A 22,944-nucleotide genomic window follows, 5' to 3' on the forward strand; every position below is an offset into this window, starting at 1 on the left:
ATACCAGAAGCTGTAGAAACCACCAGAGAACCAATATGGAAAAATCTATGTAATTCTAAAGAGCTCTTAGACCGATTGTGAAGACCTGAGTCTTAGCAAAACACTTGTCAAGAAGCTCATAGAGCAGCCCCTCACTTGTTTGCACCAATGAGCAGTGCAGAGGGCAGGACTGAGTCTATGCCTACAGCCCCTCATGCCATTCAGCTGTTCGAATCCACCAGTTGTAGCTATGGCCAAGACTGGGATGTGGACACAAGGATCCCTTCCCCAGCTCTTCAGCCCCATCTGCTTTAGGAGAAAGAGGAGGGGTGTTTCTACACTCCTGATGCAAACAATGCCCAGGTGTCCTGTGGTGAAGCTGCAGTCAACCCTTGATTTCATACCCACTGACCTTTGAAACTCTGGACGTCATTAAGCACTGTCTGTATCCTTGCTTTGTGTATCAACAGAATAACAACAATTTAATAAGGACCACATGAGAAACCTTAAATGCTGATGGCGAAACTGCTATTAAAGATTATCTTCCAGTGACAAACCTCTTCAGCAATGAGACATGTATCTTACCAAAACATCTGGGTTTTTTTTCTTACAAAACCCCAAAACACAACAAACCCTACTCACTAACATCAGTCACTTTCTTTAAGCAATGGAAATTCCTTTGGTTTTGTAACAGAAATCAGACTGGTGAGATATCTGCTCTAAACAGTGTACTAAAAGTTAAGTTCAACCATTTTACTGATTAGTTTTTCTTGCAACTACCACTGTCCCTATTCTCATTTAAAAAGTTAGGTACAGAACTGGAAAACCATTTGCTCACCCTCCACCTCCGAGCTCCAGAGAGCTGGTGTCTCCATTGATGAAGTAGGTGTTCTCTCCACTCCATCTGAATACCTAAGGTGGGGGAGAGAAGAGGGAATAAATTTATGTTTGGACTGTGAGGGTTGTACTCTAGAACTCCTGGGGACCAACTCTTAACATGTATTTTTTGGTGTGGCCATATTTTATTTTATTTGTACTTAAAGGGAGAGAAAGAGGTAATAGGTAGAAAGTAAAGGAACAATCATAGAACAGTTAGGGTTGGAAAGGACCTTAAGATCATCTAGTTCCAACGCCCCTTGCCACACATATTTAAAACTATAAACAAGGCACATTAATCCTTTTTGAAATTCTGCTTGCATCTCTAAATCAACATGTATTCTGTTAAAAAGCAACAATGTGTTCAGTACTGAAAAATGCATAAGCCGTTCAATAATTTCTTAATTATTGAAAAATTAAGAGGTATTTCAGCAGCACTCTGATCTCTGTTTTGTCATCACTGTGATCTTAAGCATGTGTGAAATTATACCCTATACTTGATATCACTGCCTTCCAAGGTCAAGCTGGATGTGGTTCTGGGCAACCTGATCTGGTTGAAGATGATCCTGCTCATTGCAGGGGGGTTGGAGTAGATGACCTTCGAAGGTCCCTTCCAACCCAACCAGATCACAGTATCACAGTATGCTGGAGATTGGAAGGGACCTCAAAAGATCATCTAGTCCAATCCCCCTGCCAGAGCAGGAACACCTAGATAACGTTACACAGGAATGTGTCCAGGCGGGCTTTGAATGTCTCCAGGGAAGGAGACTCCACAACCTCCCAGATCTATGATTCTGTAAGGTGAGTCTTTGGCAGTCCACTCTTCACTCCTCCCTGCTTCCCCCTTCAATCCACTTAAAATCCTCTCCTCGCCCTTCCATCCAGACTGTCCTCTTGGCACTTCAGATAATTACAGCTGCTTCTGCATAAAGCGCTGCATTGAAGCAATGAGTCATCAACTGCAGCCATTAACAGCTGGCACATCTTCTAAGCTCAAATATGCTTTATGTCTTCATAAAAATCTCGTAAGTGCTTCAGAACTGGATTCCAAAAATCTTCCTCAGGAAAGTGAACACCCACTTACCTTGAAATGTGGACTGAATGTGTAGAGGAATGTTTCACCAGTACCATAGTAATGGTCACTAAACCTGAAGGGTTGCGTAGCATACGCTCCAAATATCTGTCAGAATAAAATGGTTAAACTACTTTTGAGGACAGTGCAAAATTCGAGAGAACAATTGCCAAACATTTCAAACTACTTTCTAAAGAACAACTGAGCTGGCGTTTCCTGTTAGGAGAACCAACTAGTAAAGTACATCAGAGGAGCAAATCTTCTGTATCCTGCAAGTTAAAAGCCAGATGACAACAACAGCAACAGGAATGCCAACTCTAGGAGCTACTGAAGTACTAGACCTCCACAGAGGCATTATTTGTTACAGCTTGTTACCTGAGATACCTAAAGAAGATACTGCCATAGGCACTATTAAAATAAGCACTCACAGCAATTATGAAGCTGGTGGGATGTGTATGTCTATTACTGTATTCATATACTTTCCTGCCTGTACGTTTAGTTTGAGCAGTGGAAAACACAAAACACCAATGCCTTATTTTGATGTTTGATGTATGATGTATGATGTCATTTCACAGTATGACTAGCACTTCATATTGATCACTTTTCATAATGTTGCCATTTCAGCCCAAATCCCTTAGAACAAGCACTCCTTACCTGGTTGTCCATATCCTTGATGACAAGGAGAACTGGACTATCCAGAGATGACGATTTACGGTACAGAGTCTTCAGGCTAGTCCCGTGTTCCAGTGTACTGTACACAAGCCGCCACGGATATCCCTGCACTCGCGCGGGCAGGCTCCGGGCAAGCTGGACAATGAATGGGGGGAAACGGTTACATATTCAAGAGGCTGGGTCACAGGAGGTGCCCAAACTAATCCCTTTCTGCAGGGTCTCTGAACCAAAATACAGCTGTCAAGGGAACAGGTGATGCCAGCAGCTTCACGTTACCACATGTATGCGGCCTTGTACTCTGAGCCCAGCTGCCTGCATTCACATAGCCTTTGACAGCCTTGAAAACTAGCACCCCCTCTCTGAGCACTGAAACACTTGCCAGTCCTCAATAACACAAATCAAACTCCAGAGCTGCAAAACGTAATACTGAGCTTTCCAGGTAAGCCAGTGCTGCAGCAAACGGGACCTTGCACAATGGCACTCCAACATACTAAGCACTTTACAAACTCTTAAAAAGCACTGGTATTGCCTCCGGGAGGCAGAATGTCCCACACTTAGCAGGGACAGCACCATAGCTAACAAGGACACTTTGAAGTGTTTCTAGCCATACCTGCTCTATGTGCATATTCTCCAGAAGAGCACTGTGATGCTTTAAGACAGGCAAAGTATCATCATCTTCTTCTTCATAGTTACTGCAAATGCTTTTTCGTCGTTTGGCTTCTTCTACAGTAATGATCTGAAGCAAAAGAACAAGTGTCCAACCTAAAGCATAGCTCTTACACTGTCAATCCTCTGTTGAAGCAGGTTAACTTTAAACAACATACTCCAGCTGTCACACTGTGTGGAGCAAAACCACTGTATGGGATGATTATATCAAGAGCAGGCAGTGTTAACCAAATGGGGAAAATCTTAATTGGGAAGGCGTCTTCAAGACAGCACGGACAGAATTTCTTCACACCCTGGTGACCTCCCAGAGCTGTAGAGTTCTTTGGGTTTAATAAACATTGTAGTAACAAGGTGACATCATGTGTTCAGCCTCAGACATAACTGGTACCAGTCAGAAGGCTATCAAGTGCACCTACTTCTTCCAAGACACGATACACACATCTGAACTAGATGTCTTACGGAAGTCTAAATGAGGAGGACACAGAAGCTTCTTTGATTTCTCTCATGCAGCTAGTTAAGTACACCAATTATTTTCTCAGGTGCTAATGCATGAGAACATAAGAAGATTTAAAATTTCACTTTTTATTTAAACAGCAGCTTTTTCCTGGTTTTCTTTACTTACTCAGACATGGTTTTGTGTTCACAAATTTAAACAAAATTAATATAGCAAAGAAGTAAAAATGTAAATCAACTTGAACAGGTATTTTGAGTTCTTTCTTGTAGGAAATGTACTAAGTAAGATGATTTTGAGCATCCGCTTTACATAAGTTCTTGAAAATACTCATTCTGAGAGTCAGGGTCTTTATAAAACACATTCTTAGTTGAGAATGATCAAACAGCTCTCAGGGAACTTCTGTTTATTCCTTTGCCTAAGACGTCATAAAGACTTCATACTTCACTGTAGTATTTTAAAAGGTGAGTCCATACAAGTATTTCCAACATCAGGTTTACATTTAATACTTTAAAACAAAGCACGGCCTTCTCTCCAGCAACTACAGGTAAGCCACACTACCTTTTCCCATAAAGCTGCGTACAAAATGATGATGCGAGTCCATACATTTAAAGATTGTCTATAAAAGAACTTGGCAGCCTATAAGGTGCCGAGAGAGACAGGGGTCAAAGTCTGAACCACGTGTGGCACAGGCAGCATTCAGGAGCCCAAACATGGCATGGGGCAGGAGATCCCAGGCTGGAAGCATCCACGATGCCCAGAGCTGACTGCAGAGGGGAGGGAGCTGCCTCACCCCTCAATGGCAGCAGTCTGGGTGTTGTGGCTTCCAACAAACTGCTGCTGGGGTACTCAGCCTCCTGGCTGGCAGACAGAATCACCTGGCACAGCCGGAAAGATGCTCCAGTGCAGCAGCTCGGGGTGCTTAGTGAGTGATAGGAGCCTCAGCTCTGCACAGCAGTGGGAGGTGAAATGAGGCCCACTGTGCTCGACAGCAGGTCTTTACCTGGGGCTTGGTGTCACCAAGCAAGCAAGAAGCAACAGCAAGAGCTCAGAGATGGGGCTGAGGAGAAAGAAAAGGTGAAACAAGGAGGCCTAAATACAAACCAAACAGGAAACCTTAAACTGTCATCCTTCCATGAGCATACCACCACAGGTCTTATCTTGCAGCAGGAACCTCAAGATGTGTCTGCAGCTGCCCCAAGCAGGACCCACGCACTGGCACCCCAACACACACTGTGAGGTTAGGAAAAGAGAAGAGGGCAGGACCACAGGACAAACTCCAGCCTCCAAAAGCGATGTTGTTAGGTGCCCCTGTACACCCAAGGCAGGACAGGTATTCCTGCCAGTGATACTGCAAGAGCTGTATAGCTGCATCCTGCTCCTCCAGCCCAGGCTCAGCGGGATCTAGTCCTGGGTCTTCTGAGGACTGCAGAAAATCCTGTGCTGGAAAATTTTCCCATGGCCAATTTCAGGAAAGTTTGCACTGCAAAATTAATTTTTTTTTTTTTTTAAAAGCAACAAACTGTTAAAGGAAAATGGTCTTTCTGGTTTTATCCTTGTTCTTTTTCTGCCTCCTGAATGGCCTGCCTTCCCACCTCATCTCCCAGGCCATTATTTTATTTTATTTTATTTTTTTTTGGTTAATGATCACCTTTTTTCTTCTTAAATTAAAAGTATCCAGCTTTCAAAGTTTATTTTCTAGGAATAGTTTACCCCAGGGGGAACGGTGCTAGTGGTGAAGTAGTACAGTAAATGAACCAGCAATAGGTATCTGTAGCAAAATACAACGAAACTTACAGACACAGGCAACCACAGGAAATGTATTAACGGAGCTGTGAATAGAAATTGACTCCAAAGACAGTCAAGTCCCCCTCTTCACTGCATGGGTACCTGCTCAGCCCGTAACCGAAACACACATTTGAATGAAGTTCAGAGTCAAAAACTGCAAAAAGAGGTACCTGCAAGATCAGGTATTTACAGGCTACACAAAATGAGAGACAGATTAAAAAAATAAAAAATAAAAAAATCAACTACTACAGAAACTGAATCTACAAAATCCTTTAAAGATTTTATGGGACTGAGAAAGCAAGCTACCTGGGGTGGGAATACCCTGTTAAAATTCATCTCAGTACAAAACACACTTTTTACTAGGGCAGAAGTGCTATAACAGATCCAGGCTGTTCAAACAGGGACACAGTTCAACATACCTCCACAAAAGGTTCCTCCTGGTCAGGTCTGGCATAGTAAAAAATTTGAATATTCAAAGGCATTTGTTTCCGTTTAATCATCTAACAGGTTATTTTGCAGTATCCACTACACTTCCCTGCTCTAATGGTAAGAGCTCTTGCCCACAAGCATGACAGATGGCTACTGCCAATGGCACACTGTGATAAAACTGCTTATATGCTTGTCTACAATCACACTTTCTGTTTCCCCGCAAGGAAGAATGAAACTTCCACAGTAAGCATGCCCAAATTTGGACTTTGATAAGGATTTCCTAGCAGGACCTACTTTAAATTTGTAAAGCCTGAATATCTCACAAATAAAAGAGACACGCCTTTAGAAGCAGTTTCCATAAAATACTTCTCCCAACACATATTTGAATAAAACAATGAGAGACAAGCTCCCAGGGTGCCTAGAATTCTCCCAGCTCTGTTCTTTTGAACACTAGCTTTCATTTTGGCTTTAAGAAAGTGGAATGAAATTAAGACCGGAACAGTGAAATCTAGTGCAGTATATGACTGCATGCAGCTCTGAGCAAAACAAGGAAGTGCAGTATATGACTACACTCAGCTCTGTGCCCAACAAGGAAGACTCATTTTTTCCATCTTGCAGTTCACAAAACACCAGCATTAAGAAAATACAGAACTGTAAAATAACATCTACTTAGGATTAGAGGTGATGCTGCTACATTTTAAATGACAAGCCCCACTCCCAAGCTCTGTTTTTGAATGGGACAACACACCTTGAAGACAGAAATTCTAAAAAAAAAAAAAAAAAAAAAAAAAAGAAAAGGTAGTAGAACCTTAAAAAGAAGTTTATGTTTAAGACTTTTTTTTAATTCATCATCAAGAGAATTCCCACTTTGGGATTTACCTTTTCTTTTTTAAATTTATCCCATAATCCTTAGCACAGCTAGTGCTTCAGCATTCAGAAGCAATCATTAAAAAAATGTGTGCAAGCTTATTTGCCTTAGAAACTAGGCTTTGTATGCTCAAGAGACAGACAGATAAACATAGGCCTGCCAACTAGTTAAAACAGATTGCAAAAGCCCCCATATGAAAAAGCCGAAGTCCAAGGATAAAATTTATCCATCCTACAACCAACATTCAAATGGTATTGCTGTGTGCACCTGAGAAGCAAGGGTCTGGCACATCGCCACATACCAATCCATTCCAACCAGCACATAGATCTCTGCGTTGGTGTTTATGTGTACATATACATTTTTGAGATTTTGCTTGTAGCACATGTAAGCATGAATTCAGCAACACTGACAACATAACACCTGTATAGTTTTGCAGAAGGTGAACATCACACAACCAAAACATTTACACAATTCCAGCTGGTTTGATCCCAGAGAGCTCCCAGTTATTTGCCTGCTATTTCTCAGGAGAGAAGAAAGGAAGTCTGAAGGAATACAAGTACATTTGTGAGACAGAAGCATTGAGGAGACTTCTAGATGGAAGCAGCAAGCATTATAAATGCCATAAACATCATCAAAAGAACAATTGCCTAGATTCTTAGAGGATGCACACTTGATATGCACATGCTTCATGTAAAGGCAGAAAGCACTCACCTCCCAGCTTTTAGTAGTGGGTTCACTGAAGAAATTGTCTATCATATCAAGCTCCTCCTTTTCTACCACAACAAAACCTTGCTCTTTGGCATCTTTCCCATATATTTCTGGTGACCACTGAACAAAAAATGTGTACAGGTGATCCACCCTATAAAGAAAAGAGGAGACAACTGTTGTTCAGTGGTCCATGAACACGCACTATCATGTAGTACAGAAGTTTTGCCCAATGACAAAAGAAGGGACAACTATACAAACGGGATACCTGTGGACTTCCACCCTCATACACCACAAAATGGAACAGCTCCTTCCACCTGGCAGCCTAAAGCACTTCAAGGTTTCTCTACTTTCACTCCACAATGTATTTTTCTTCCCCCTTTGCTATACACACAGCCAAAGCATCATGGTAAAACCGAGTGGCTTGTCCAGCCCCATACAATTTGTATTAAGAAGTCAAACTGATTGGTATTAGGTCATACTCACAAAAGCCAAGTCCATTAAAACTCACTTCACTTATTTAGTTTGACCTCCTGCATAAAATAAGCCATATCACCAGTAGCCTACACCACATTTCTAGAAGTTAGACAGACTAACCACAAAACAATTCTTCATTCTGTTAGCATTATGAAAAAGAGCAGTTACTGACAGCTTTGCTAATGATATAGTACCAGCAGTGTATGCACTTCCGTAAATGTAGTCAGCTCTCTATAATTGTCTTTCATGAGGTGTTCTTTGACAGCATCCATAACAGTGAAACAATCTCTGCAGAAGGAATTTATGTAGTATATTAAAATTAAAAAGAACACATGCAATTTCAACTAGGAATACAATCTACTGCACAAGAAGTTGAAATGCCAGAAAAAAAAAAAAAAAAAAAAATCGAACCCCAACTAAAGAGGGCAGATAGAAAGACAGTAAATATGTGTGACACTGGATTTTTCTCATTATTCACCAGATGCTCTGCTCCATTCCAGGTGCACAAGCTGGCATTTGCCTTTTCTGAACTTCCTGATGCTTCTGTCAGCCCATTCCACCTTGTTGATGTCCCCCAGAACAGCAGCCCTGCCCTCCAATGTATGAACACTCCCCATATTTGCTGGCATCCCCCAAAATGACAACGGTGCAGTCTTGTCACTATGTCCATGTCACTGATGAAGGCATTAAAAAGTATCAGTCCTCAAGAAATACCACTTGCACCTGGCTGCCACTCAGACTAGCTATCAACCCTTTGAGCCCAGTGGTCCAGTCAGTTTTTCATCCACTTGGCAGTCTACCTGTCTAAGTCAAATCTTTCCAATTTGGCTCTAAGGATATTATGAGCGATTGTGTTGAAAGCCTTACTAAGGTCATAGTAAAACACCAATCCTCTGCTCTCTCCTTGTTCACAGAACTGGCCATCTTAAATAGAAAAATTATTTGGCTCATAGGAAAATGATTTTCCTTTGGTAAATCTTCTCTAGCTGTTCCGGATCACTTCTTGCCCTCCATGTGCTTGGAAAAGGACTTGCTTCATGATCTTCCAAGGACTGAGGTGAAGTTGACTGCCCTGTGCCCCCAGAGCCTCCTCAATTTTTCTGAAGATGGTTGCAGCATTTGTCTCTCCAATTATTAAGGACATCTCCCAGTGATCATAACCTTTCAAAAGATGATAGAAAGCAGCCTTGCAATAACATCAACCAACTTCCTCTGTACACTCAGAATATTTCCTGGCAGGTCCCACTGACCTGCATATGCTCAGTTTATTTAAGCAGTCCATAACTAAGTTTTCCTCTACAACAGACAGATGCTAAATAAATCCAGACCCTCCAGCTTTACAAAGCAGCAGCATAAAATGAGAAATAGGTGACTGCAGAAGTGAGGTCATTCTCAAAGGGGATGCAGAGCATCCCTGCTCTGTTAATAAAATTGTAACATTATGCTATGGTGGTGTTTTCAAGCTACGAAATGGAAAAAATTGGAGACAATTTTTAAATTGAAAGCCCACTGCTTGAGGAACTCTCTTACAGTCAACTTGACAGCTGTGAGGAAACTTAACCTAGAACTCAATAGTTGTTTTGGTGATTAAGTTTATTAGTGTGTCATTCACTAACAGAGGAACATCAGTAAAACAAAAAGTACTTGGAAAGGAACAACTTCAGACACTTACAGTTAATCACTCCAGAAATAAAGCAGTCAAGATGAAAAGATGGTAATAGAAAACTTTTTAAAATAAAAAGAAAACACAAAAAGCAACCTACGAGATACAAATCGAAAAATGGAGAACTGATTCAAGAGAGATTCCCCCTCCAGCTGTAGCCAAATTAAAAGGAAAGTGAATATGCTCACAAAAATGTTCACAGCTACCACACACACAGATGCCACAAAACAAATAGAGAAAAAAAAAAAAGGTTTATAGTGAATGATATACATTCAGTAGAAAACTAATTTTGGAGAGTAAAAAACATGACATAAATATCATGACAACAAAGTGATAAAATCAGCGTAACACTGATTTTGAGGAGTATTTATTCCACTGCATTGCTTAGTAAACTGGGCACAATCAGTTGTGTGTGTGAACATATCCAAACAGAGGAGCACACACTGAAGAACACTGAGCAGAGGCTGTTCTTGCAGGATGGGACTCTACCCTTGGCAGGAAGACCCTCAAGACGTGGGATAACAGCTCTGAATTTCAGAGCAGGAGCTCTGCACCAGCATGCTGATGACAATACTTAGTGCAATTCCTGAATGTACCAAGAAGGTAACATTCAGGGGAAGGAATGAGATTGTGTTCAGTTTGGTGGCTGACACTTTGGTGACCACTGCTGGAACACTCTGCCCATCTCTGGTGCACCATTCCCAAGTCATCTCATCATCTTCAGCTTAGAGATGCAAACCCAACTGGCATACAGCAAGAGGCAAAAAGAATTGTTTAGCTTACAGGAGCAATACCCTGTAATAGCTTACAGAAGCAATACCCTGTAATAGCCTACAGTAACAGGAAATAATACAGATACAACCAAAACCAGGGACTGGAAGCCAGGAAAATTAAAGTAGGTATATAGTGCATTGAAAAGAGCAAAAACAATTATTGATAAAGTACACGAGACAACTTTTGTCAAGTTACAGTTGATTCTTGAGGGGAAATAGTAAATTCTTATTCTTCTGAAAGACTTTAATTTAGGAGGTCCCAAACTGACATCATCACCACAACCATTTCTGTTGATGAGCAACAATATCTGACTTCTTGGAGGGAAGAGGCAAACCAGTTTTCATCTCCAGGTCAGTCACAAGTCAGGGGGGTGGGGGTGTGCCACTTTACATTTGTGTCAGGGGGGTGGGGAGTGGGGTTGTGTGCGTCCTGTGATAAATATACAAAGGCTCAATGTCCAAACACAGCTCCTGGCCTAGAAACAGGAATTAAATCAGGAGTCCTACGACTTTGTTACAAACATGTCTGACTAGATGATGATCATTCATGGATCTTAAGAAGGTTAAGGTATCATAAGCCCTCATAATGCATATATGAGCTTAACCAAACTTGTATGAGCCCTCACTGTAATATATTAAGCTATAGATACAAACGGGTTTTCATAGGTTTCACCTGTATAGTTAGATACCTTATTTATCAGGATTCCACGAGTACTCTGTTTGTAAGAGGCTAATTCAAAAGGAGTCTAAGCTTTATGCTACCTATTCCATTCCATTAACAGAAGTATGGAAGACTGATGCTTCTGCCCCAGGACAATCTTAGTTATTGTCCCTTTATGCAAAGTCCTACCTAAGTGCATGGAAGCATCACACAGGTATTCACTCCAGCTAGCTGTGCTCCAAGTTGTTCCAGATCTCAGCTTCAACCCTATCAACTACAGGGTGTTACACACTAGATACTAACAGGAGTCACAACCAAGCAACAACTTGCTCCTCAAAAGGAAACCCACAGGAACAGTAACAAAAATAAACCAAAACTCACCCAATACCCCAAACCAACCAACAAACCAAAACCCCCAAAGTATCACTGGGGCAGGAAGCAAAGACTGAAAAAGAGAAGCAACCCCTGCTACTTTTCCTCATTGAAAATCTGCCTTCTCTCAAAAAATAAACTTCCTAAAAAGCAGATGCCCTCTCAGCAGCATGAACTTGGTGCAGTATCTTTTATATCAACATTGATGCAAATTATATATTCATAAACCAAACCCATCTGCCAAATTTGTATTATAGATAATCAATGAGATTTACTTCTTGACTGAGAACTAGTCAATGCTAAAATGAGGAAATTATTTGTTAGGGCATACCCTTATAAACAAAGAAATTCTACATTATTATCTCTGTCCCTAGTGTAAGGCATTTACTTCTGCAAGACCTTGAGGCCACATCTGTGACATAATTACTGATCTACTACCACTCAAAATACACTAGGGTGGAAAATCTACAGACCATTTAAATGTAAATCCACACAGTAAGAGCACGCACAGACTTACCTTCTAATACTATAAGCTATTCCCATTGCAAAACTTCTCAGCAAAAGAATCAACCTATTAGCATCCTCTCTGCTCCACTGAACCTGACACGAAGCTGCCCTACACACAGTAATCTGTATATAAGGCAGCTCCAGATGCCCACCACCCCCATTACGTGCTCAGGTGAGCACCACTGTGATCAAGCAGGCAGCTCAAAGCAGCTCATTAGTCACTGATTAACTCAGCTGTGCTGTGCAGGTCATGGGGCCATGCATGCCTGGACACTCAGCACCCGGGAAGGCATGTAGGAAGAGAGATGACCTACAACAGCCGCAAAAGGCAGATAAGACTTACTGGCAGCTTTTCTAGATTATCACCCTAATCTCAGTATTAATAATGTTTCCAGAGGCTTCCACGCAAGTACATCTCCACCCAAGTGCAGCCATCCTGCAGCCTGCCGAGGCCAGGAAAGCAGTAGCAGTCTGCAAGAACAGCTCTGCTGGGAGCAGTGGGCTACAGAGCCCAGGCTCAAAATAGAGCCATTTTCACAACTGATGACAGAAACACTAAGAGATCATGGAAAAATGTAACTGTAATTAAATATGAAACAAAAGAAGATTTAACTTACACAGTGGTTACAGACATGCACACCAATTTCTTCACAATCACAGCCCAGGTTTGGTTTTGGTTTTTTGGTTGGTTTTGGGTTTTGTTTTGGGGGGATTTGTTTGTGTGTGGTTTAGGGGTTTCTTCTAATTATAATGAAAGGTTAAGATGCTTCACAAGCTACCATGACTGCACTGGACAAAATGTGTTTCATTTATGCTGCTTTACAGGCAATGAGACAAGAATAGTAATCCTGTTATTTTCATACATAAATATAAATTGCATTACAGATTTTTTTAAACTTAGTAAATTATTCTGATAAATTGTATCAAAAATGCATTGCAAATCAATCCCAAATGCTCTACTGTCCATGGCACAGTCAAGATGCAACACTGATAATTTTGTACTATGCAATACCAGTGCAAGAACATCACAGGCAGGTAGGAAACTATGCATTTTGGTTTGGGAAGGCATCAGAGTGTTTGGTGAAGACACTGACTTGTTAAGCAAAGACATGTCTTGCATTAATATGAAGGAGTGAGTCTCGCTTTTAATTTTTGTCCCAAGTTCTACATGATTTTTTATGCACCCCTGTGGTGTTAAGACAGGTGTGCATGAATAGCATCAAAATGACCCAACTCCATGCTACATTCACCACTAATTTTGATCATGATCTGAACAGCAGCCAGGACATCAAAGATCTGGCCTCTCAGTCAGCATGGCCAAGCACTGCTGAAACATCCCACTGCAGGAATTACTTTTTTCACATTCTAAAAACTGAAAACCAATCAATATCGCAGTTTATATATGGGTTGGGTCCCCTCACTATTCAGAAAATTTCTGCCCATGTAAAAACAAGTTGAGAAGTCTCTTTCCAAGTTTGTGGTAAGAAGCTTAACAGATAGAGCAATGATCAGAGACAATCTTTCTTCAGCTCAGCAGCTTTATTCAACATTAGATACACTATTCCAAAGCAATAAACTGACCTTGTGTTATGTTACAGCATCACTCCAACTCCTTTAAGTATTTACTCACACTTCAACCTAGAATTTTCTGAACCTGCCCTTTTGCAATCCCCAAGGAGCCAAGGACTGGTTCAGCAGATAGCAAGCAAAACAAAAGCTATCTTCAGCTACACTCCCAATGGCCACATTCCAGCTGGATTTAATTTCTTCTCCTCCTCCCTGTGTCCTCCTCCCTGCTGGTCTGTTCAAAACACTAATTTCTAAAATACAGGAAATAAACACTTAAATCAACACACATGCTACAAATTTGAAAATAAAATTAAATATTCTGGAAAACTATTAAAAAAAGTTACTGAATCTTAAAAGAGACACCTCTGAGCTGGATCTCCAGTTCAGATTTCTTCCTTCCTGGAATTTAATTTACCAGGAGTGTGATCACTGATTTCCCTGTTTTGGTTCATCAACACTAGAAAATTGCTTTAGCTGCCTTTTAGGAACAGAGGGACCAAGGATTTGATTCCTCACTGCCAGCGAAAATTCTCATGTGATTTATGTGTAAAAAATCACATAAATCTCTTTGTTGTTGCTGTTGTTATAGTACTATTTAGGCATTTATAAACACCTACAGGCACATAAAATGTTAATGGATTTTATTGTGAAAGAAGGTGCCTTTTTTTTATGGGCCTGAAGGCAGACACAGCCACACCCATTCAGCTGGGAGTGTTTCCCTTTTCCAGATGATGCCCTTTGCTCATACGAAATAACAATTGTTTTAGGACTGGCACCCTAATGGATTCCTTGCCTCTCTTGCCACTACTCCCCCTTTTCCCTTTCCCTCCCTTCTCAGACTACAGCCGAAACCCAGATTACCCCTCAGTGCTTTTATTGTATGCTAGCTGCACATATACCCCTCTTTTCATCTTCCAAGTGGCACCTGATCCTTTCTTCCTCCCCACTGGGAGCCATATTAAACCAGCAACAAATACTGCTTTATCGCCGGTATACAATGAAATGAGGGTAGCCCTCCCCTCATCTTAGCATCCTTGCTTCATTTCACACCTTGGACCATGTAGGAAAAGTCAGATTCAATTCTAGGAAGCACTACACATTTAAAAAAAAAAAAAAAACAAAACTAAGAGACAAACACATTCTTGTGCTAGGCACTCCAGCTTACCTTTCCCGAGGAACAGCAAACCAGTACTCTGGTTGCTTTATCTTTTTGCTGTACTGTTGAGACATAGTGGTGCTCTGAGATGCAAAGGACTTTCTCATAGGCTTGCCTACTTTAATGCACAGAAACATTGGAGGAGTCTTGCTCTTCTCCTCTTTTGAAGGAAGCATATCTAAATAAGAGACAGAAGAAACGGGCTGTTTACAGGCAAGTACAAATACTGCAGATGATAAAACATTATCACAAAGACTAATAATCTTGCGCAAAGGAATACTCAGAGGCACCATACACAGAATTACACCTGATACGTCATTCAGTAGCAAAAGTGGTTTAATAAATCCTTGCTCATCCTAAACTGTCCATCTCAATTTCTTCACAGCCTGTATTCTTCTCAGCTGTGCAACTATGTACAGAATAGCATATGATAAATCATAACAGTAAAACGACCAGGCTGAGTGCAAATGGCACACAAAGCAGGCAAGTGTTTGACTGGGCTCAGGAAACCCTTCAACTTGAAGGGTAACCCTGCACACATGCACACAAAGCCTGATCAGCTCTAAGTTCCTTAGACAGCTAGTGCAACAAACAATTGCTTCTTAAACAATAGCCTCAATTATACTGAAGTTGCCTCCTTCATTTTAGGTGTACGCATACAGCCTTTCCCCCCCACACACACAGGGAACTATCACCAAACACAACTTAGCAAGATATACACTCTTCAAAAAAACAGGAAAGTAATTTTAAGAACAACTGATTTTAAAATTAAGACTTCCATTCTAATTATCCCACATCAGCTGATATGAATCGAGGGTTATGTCCACTGGTTCATTAAACTACCAGGAGAGGAGCATCAGTGCTCCAGGATGGACTAGTGACTAGTGTTTAGAGGCACCAGGCTGCAGCAGAAATAGCAATATGTGTACACATTACCTAAACCAAGACCTTATTTTGTTTATGCTTTCCAGTAACAGCCTGAATTTTATTTATTATAATCCAAAAAACAATTAGGACAAAATGATCAGGCAGTAAGACTCTACATATATTCCTATTTATCACTTCTTTAAGGGTTTCCATAGCATGAAAGACACTACACAGATGCAATTAGTGTCAAGAATACTTTGGTACACCCCATAACAGCAACACACTGCTACTTCAGATACTATCAGATATTAACTGACAGAATTCACTGAAGCAATAAAACTTACCAATACAGAGTGACAATTCCTAGGCTATGAAATGTCCCTGCCAGTAATGTAACTGAATGACATTTTCTCCTTAAAGCCAGTAAACAGAGGTAAATTATATAACCACAGATCACTGAATATGGAAAATACTCACAAGCTACTTCTCAAACTAGAACTTTAGAGTATTCAAAAGGGTTGTTTTCCCTCTAAATAGCAGATAATTAAAAATAAAATATGCAAGAGTCAAAGAAAAAAGAAGCAGGTATTACAGAAACAGGAACTTCAGAGCAGAAGGCTATCAGTTCAAAAGTTACCGTCATAATGCTGTCCAAGTCTCAGAGGAAACAATGATAACCAGAGACCTACCTTCAATTGGCACTTGAATTTTCTGCAGCAGCCACAGTCTGATTTCTGATTGATTGTCTAACTGTGTTTCTTGACAGGTCTTGTCTATAGCTGGTACTAATGAAGAGTCCACAGACTCTTTCAGATCCTTCTGCTCTGCTGCTGCTGAGCTGCTTTCTAATGAAGGTGCTTTCCTTTCAACACAGCAGGAATCAAGCTCCATACTTTTAACTGTATGGACTTCATTAGCTTGGGACTTTGAACAGCTAAGTGTAAGGTCTATGCCAACTGCTTTATTGTTTTCACCTTTCTGGATTTCAGCCTTGTGTAAGTCTTCAGATGACTGAGACCCATTCCCATCCTTATTGAGGTAAAATTCAATAAGTTTATCTTTCTCTAGCTCTTTCTTAGTGTCCAATGCAGTCTCCACCTTACCTGTTGGGGAACTGACACATTTGTTTACTTCTGGAATAACATCTTGCTTTTCACACAGCTCTAAGTCTAAGTCAGCTTTAGGTTCAACACTGTCCTTTTTTTCCAAGGAATCAACTGTCAATTGCTCCTGGCCTTCTGTAGTGTGTATGGTTACCTGCTGCTTAGTTCTCCCCAAGTCCCTGGGGTCAGCCAGCAAGCTTTCCATTACTGAGACTTTCTTGTCCAACCCTCTATCCACATGAGATGACGTCTTTTCCAGCTCAATGAAGTCATCCTCTCCTTCTCCCAAAAGGGATTTTTCTTTGGTTTTGATATCTGAAGCATTTTTTTCCCCAGAAGGTTCCTTTGCACATGGATCCAAAGCAAACCTTTCCAAACGTTCAGTGGCAGTGATGTTGTTGGAAAAATTCAGTGACTTCGACTTGATTGAGCTTGTACTCTCAGATGACTGAAGAACTTCAAAATCAGCAGACTTCTCCTTATCTGAAGGCTTTATCTGTTTGGCACCCAAAGCAATGGATGGATCCCCATTCTGCTGCCTCTTTTCCTTGCTAAGGGATTTGAATTTGCTGAAAGGATTGATGTCTTTCTCAGAAGATAGGTCTTCCCATTCTCCAGGCCTGTACAGAGGACAAAGATCCTTTGGTATGTCACTGTCAGGGAAAATGACGGATGTACATATGATGTTAAAAGCAAAATGGAAACAGAAAAAAAAATCGGAAAAGAAAAACTAAATAATATACCAACTTAACTGAAGCTCTGAAACGCAATAAAAAATTTCTCCAAAATAAATATACATCAGTGAAAATAAGTGACTTGAAAGAAAATGGAGAAAAATGCAAAAAGGATAATACCAAAATAAAAGGAGTAAGCCATTTGGCAGAATATGCCACATGGGTGAAGAAATGGTACACATGTAATAACAATGTGCAAGTCATCAGAACTTCAGTAACTGAAAAATCACAGGACATGTATTCAGCTGCTGGGATTTAACTCATAACAATATTAATATAGTTATTTCCCACACCACCCATGCTTCCCTAGTCAGCACAAATATATTTTTTAGAAGAAAGCAAATCACAGATAAGCTGTATACCATTTGAACATGTTTAGTGCAAAAGAGTAACAGGCAAAGGAGTTGGAGTTTCTTCCTTTTATTTTTTTCTCTAGCACTCAAATGTAGTGTTTGAATGCAGACTTCCCCAAAGACCTGTTTTTAAAGCAGGACAACCATAAAACATTTCAGAATGGAAAATTCTTTAAAACTTAACAGCATACAACTTGAACTCTTCATTGCCACTAAGAAGTCTGAGGTGAATGAGAATACAAGATTCTCATCACTTAAAGGTTACTAAGAGGGTACTAAACACTCTAGTAATGCGTGTAACAAATACCTGGAATGTTTTTCTTGAAATGAGAAAATGGACAGAAGTAGATGAATTTCACTGATCAAACAAGTGTTGCCTACAGTGACAAACCTTGCTTACAACAAATACATAAGCAGTACCTAGACTATGCATAATAAAAGCAGTCCACCCCAGAAAGTCTATTATGTATTATAAATGGTAACTATCAATGTGTTTCTGGTTCTGAAGTGGAAATATTCCACAGACAGGTATTTCTCAAAGTCCTGAAGATGGAGGTAAGGTGGCTATTATCTTCAAAAGTTTTAAATATTCCTCTCAGAACAGCCCTGGTAACACAACAAATGGTCCAAACTGAGATGGTCCAAGAGCCCAATGATGGCAAGCCATCAATGCTTTTAATTACTGCATTTTATTCATCTCCTTTGCACACTGGTTGTCACATTCACGACCCATTTTTCTTTAATGCCACTGAAGTGTTCTAAAAGGCAAGTCTAAGAACAACACAAGTGAATCATTCCTTTGCTGGCACTTTCCTCCCCTGATTTATTTTATTCTGCTGCATCAAAACACTTTCCTTCTGTTACCTCCCTGTACCCCCTCTTTATGCATGACCCTTACTGAAAATCTGTAAACTTAAGTTCAGGGAAGAACACTCCTTACGATGGCAATGCATCTTTAATCTTCATGTGAGAGATGTCATTGTAGAGAGCAATTGAGACAACCTCCTCCATGGGGCAGATGAGCCCGTATTCTTCACAGCCATTCTCAATTACCAGAGGATCAGACTTATGTGGATCAAACATGATATTGTTTGGAGTTACTATCATGACTCCTCCGACTACACCCTAAAATAGGAGAAGGAAGAGTTAGCACATTACATGTACTTCACTTATCATTTGGTATTGGATGTTACATTACTATCCTAAAAAGAAAAACCTCTCTCCTACCTCTTCATATACCATCATGCAGTGTTTGCTACCAAAACATTTTAAATCAAACTAGACATTGTATGGAGAGCAAGGAAATAATTGCTTAGTAACATGCCAGTTCCTGGCTGATAAGAAAGAACACCTGAACTGTTCAACTTCCAGTGCTGGCTTCTACAGGCTGAAGCTGCAGACTGTAATCAATCTCAGACAAAACATATTAGTGGATTAAATAAAATAAAATAGAATATTAATAATAAAAAAGTACCATTTTATTCTAGATACAGCCACCTTCATTTGATATATGAATTTAGATGCAATCAGCACACTTGAAGGCAGTTTTACTCACGGAAAAGTCAAGGTTACTACTTCCTATGCCAAGCTATTTTATAGGCCTCCTTGATGTGCTCTCCCTACATGAAAAGCACTTCTATATATAAGGACCTGATATGAAACAGTTTCTCCCTAATTCAGAAGCAGCTTCTACCACTGATTCAAGCATATTTTGCATGGCTGTAGAAGACAAAAAGTCTTCAAAACATACACTGGCCATGGACTTGATAAGAGGCTACATCAGCCATTATTCAGCCTCCAACCCATGACAACTGACCATTTTTCAAGGTTTACAGAGGATGGAGCAATGTCTTGCTTCTGTACCCTGTCATCCAGACAAGCTACAAAATTCATCAGACCAACTCAGAAGCTCTATGTAAATCATGATGTCTAACAAATAGGAGCTGCAGAGCAACAAGACTGACCTACTGTAGATATTATTAATTATCCAAAGTCTTCCACAAGACAAGTCAAGGAAGACTAACAAATAGGCAGGTAAAGGACCACAAGCTTGGCTTGTTGTTTTTTTTTTCAACTGTGTCAAGCTGATGGCTTGGCACTGGCAAGTGGGTATATGCATGCCTGCTCCTTTATAAAGCAAAGTGTGTATGTATTTCCCATTTGCTTCTCCTGTATGACTCGCATACACACGCCTAGTTTATGTTTGGATGAAAGAATCAAAATCAAGTGCAGAGGTTTCTCCCACAGGTCTGTATTAGCCAGAAGAACAATACATCAGTAGGCTGTACCTCCTACCCAGCCACTGCAGGAAGCAAGGAAACAAGGGATTTTAGCTACACTGGCAAAAGAGCCATCAGATTGTTCTGACTGCAAATTATTTTTTCAGTCCTGCAGCCATAAAACTGGCAAGCTGTATCCTCTGCACCTAGCATGCATCACATAACAAAGCAAAAGTACGGCCCTAATTTACATGCAAGGCATCAAGTAGGCCTCTGTTACTTTCCACAAAACAGCAGATTGAAAAATTGCAGAGTGGTTTATTACAGTCTACATCCACTCGATGCGAAAAGAAGCGAGAAACTGCAGGTGTAAACACATCCACCTTACAATAGTCAGGACTAAGGGAAAAGTATGTTTAAACTACAATGGTTAGCATCTCCAGTGTTACAAATTCCAAAGAATTTGAAAATCCAGATGCCTCACTGAAATTAGAGTCAACAAGAGTAGATATATCAAAGTAGACAGTTCAAGAAGACACTGTCTTGCAGCCTGGAGAAGAGGGTAAAAATACTGCCCAAGCTTTGTGTCATTGTTTCTAAAACAATTGCTGTAAGATTTAGGGTTGCAGTCCTAGTGGGAACATGCATGTTACAAGAAAGCTTGTAAGAAAAAAAAAAAAAGGTTGTATCATGCAATATTTATCTTTTTATTAGGATTTGCATGACTGATATTCATTAGTGAGTACAGAAGCAACATAGATGTATTTGAAAATACTGCTCTGGAAGCAGTTAAAATTTACCTTGAAGTCATAAATGAAATAGATAAGTATGTGCTCATTTTCTGAAGCTGTTGCTCAATGGGATGGAAGTGAACAACTAATCCTGATGTGACATAGCTCTAAAGAGCAGCTTTTCTGTGTATCTAGCAACACACTCTTAAACAGATAATTCTGGTAAAGTAAGATATGGTAAGGGAATGAAGACATGGAAGAGGTATTCTTTCATACAGCAATTATTACAGATTAGGCAGCTGAAAGAACAAAATGATACAGCGTATTACTACAGTACCAATGAACACAGCAGTGACAGATAAAGCTACTGTAACATTTACACTCTTTACAAAGTGGAGCATGTTTTACTCCCCCAGTATCCATCTCTCACTTACTCAAACAGATTTCGCTTTTAAAGACTCCCAAACAATGCTCAAAAGCCTGGTTCCACCTACCTTACCATCTGTGAAGTAACGACAGTTCATTTTTAAAAATTTGACCACCACAGGCTCATCCTCTTCTGAAGTAGAGGACAGGACTCTCTCAACTGGTTTGAAGGCCTTTCTTGCCAAATCAGCATCCTTAAAAAAATAAAAGGCTCAGCGCAGAGCAGCAAGACCAGAATCGTATACTTTTAGGTTCTGGGCAACAAAAGGCCAGGTTCAACCAACTATTTTCCTTTCGCTTAAGGAAGAAAAACAGTGGTCACATATGCACACTCCCCACAATAGCATGTGTGGAAGAAAAACCTCATAGCATGGCAAAAAACCTCCGTATAAGTAACACGCAAGAAATTACAAAATGCCACAGCAAGTCAGCTCACCAAAATTCAGTGAGGCACTCTTATTTTATGAGAGGGCCAGTCCTGCCACCTTATCTACATTGAAGACCTCTGCACACAGTGAGTGCACTGGTGGGATTCCCCATGCAGGAGGCACACTGCAAGACTAACGTAAAAGTTATTCACTCCAGATTTCTCTCCACTTTCCTTTTCATTAGTTATGGATTTGAAATGTCGTAACTGCTTTAACATTATCAGGCGGACAGCTAAACTCCCTAAAACAACTATCTAAAGTAATCATGGCCAATCACCCTTCTAAGGAAAATGAATGATCAGCTATGCCAAGGCTTTCACAAAGATTAAATTCTATATAGAAGTACCACCATGATATGCTCAACTAGAAAAAAACCTGACTGCTCAGACTAAACTAACAGCCTCTGAGTTCAAGGTTGCCAGTGCAGGATAAAGGCTCTGGACTGCAGAGCAGCACAAAAATCTCCAGGGTGAAACAATTTTTCATATTTAATTTTTTATTATTTAAAAACTATACACTACACTATTTTCAATTGCTTTGACATGCTCTGGGCCCAACTGAATTTGTGCTGGGTGTCTACGCTTAGACAGAATTCCCTTAATTTGGAATATTTTAAAGAGATTGTAAATTTTGTTGTACAGGAAATTAAAATTAATGTTACTGAATACACTTACAAGGCATGAACTGTAACCTCAAATATTTGCTATTTACACAGCTTTGAATCTCAGCTTCAGAATCAGAAATTAATTTCTGAGTTGAAGAGCAGTGAAGCAATGTTTGACTTACAGGGAGTTTATCATATTCAGCATCTGATGATGAAGGAGAAACGGGAGCACCAGCATTGAAAGAGAGCCTCGCAGCGCTTGTTTCTGGCACAAAGAGAATCTAAATACAAATGCACATGTCAAAACAGTAAGACACAAGCTTTAAAAAGTTATTCACTATAAATACTAGAAAGGCAACCCAGTACTGATCATTCACAATTGCAACGCACTCCTTATTCTAGAGTCTCTCTTCATAGGAGGTGATGGTGGGGCACATGCAGATCTAATTAATTACAAGATCTAGCTCTACACTTTGTTTAGCAGGACAGGCAAGAAAATAAAACATTTTCCACAGACTGAGAAGCTCCTTTTCCCTGCCAAATTTACAGTCTCTGGTCGTCTTGCAACTATCGCAACTACAAAACAAGTAACTGCAAAATTACTCTTACTAGTCATTAATTTGTAACAGCAAATTCTGGTCCAAAGAAAAGGCCATTGCTGAAGATGGGGGATTTTTAGTGCTAGAAGTTTGTAACACCTCACTATAGGTTGTTTTTTTCAAAAAAAATATTTGCATTTCTAAATGTAAAAAAATATTCTTTATATGAACCAGCACTTTGGCATCATGTACTACA

At 40.2% G+C, this 22,944-nt stretch overlaps 1 protein-coding gene across 8 annotated transcripts in view; it reads right to left on the reverse strand.

The window, feature by feature from the left end:
* Window positions 1–22,944, reverse strand: part of NCOA7 (nuclear receptor coactivator 7) — an 83,524-nt gene that overhangs the window by 2,297 nt on the left and 58,283 nt on the right. For 5 of the 8 annotated variants that reach the window (XM_062632374.1, XM_062632373.1, XM_062632375.1 and 2 more), the window contains 10 exons: window positions 22,332–22,430; window positions 21,186–21,311; window positions 18,682–18,866; window positions 16,241–17,307; window positions 14,694–14,862; window positions 7,513–7,660; window positions 3,210–3,335; window positions 2,582–2,734; window positions 1,940–2,035; window positions 818–891 (listed from right to left, as the gene is read on the reverse strand). In XM_062632374.1, coding sequence (XP_062488358.1) covers window positions 818–891; window positions 1,940–2,035; window positions 2,582–2,734; window positions 3,210–3,335; window positions 7,513–7,660; window positions 14,694–14,862; window positions 16,241–17,307; window positions 18,682–18,866; window positions 21,186–21,311; window positions 22,332–22,430 — 2,243 coding nt within the window. Of the gene's footprint in view, window positions 1–817; window positions 892–1,939; window positions 2,036–2,581; window positions 2,735–3,209; window positions 3,336–5,923; window positions 6,173–7,512; window positions 7,661–14,693; window positions 14,863–16,240; window positions 17,308–18,681; window positions 18,867–21,185; window positions 21,312–22,331; window positions 22,431–22,944 lie in introns of those variants that run through there. The other 3 variants (XM_062632377.1, XM_062632379.1, XM_062632380.1) reach the window with 3 other exon arrangements.

Source organism: Pezoporus occidentalis, unplaced genomic scaffold, assembly GCF_034315485.1.
Source record: "Pezoporus occidentalis ecotype Australia unplaced genomic scaffold, CSIRO_AGI_Poc_V1 ctg39, whole genome shotgun sequence".
Classification (NCBI taxonomy): Eukaryota; Metazoa; Chordata; class Aves; order Psittaciformes; family Psittacidae; genus Pezoporus; species Pezoporus occidentalis.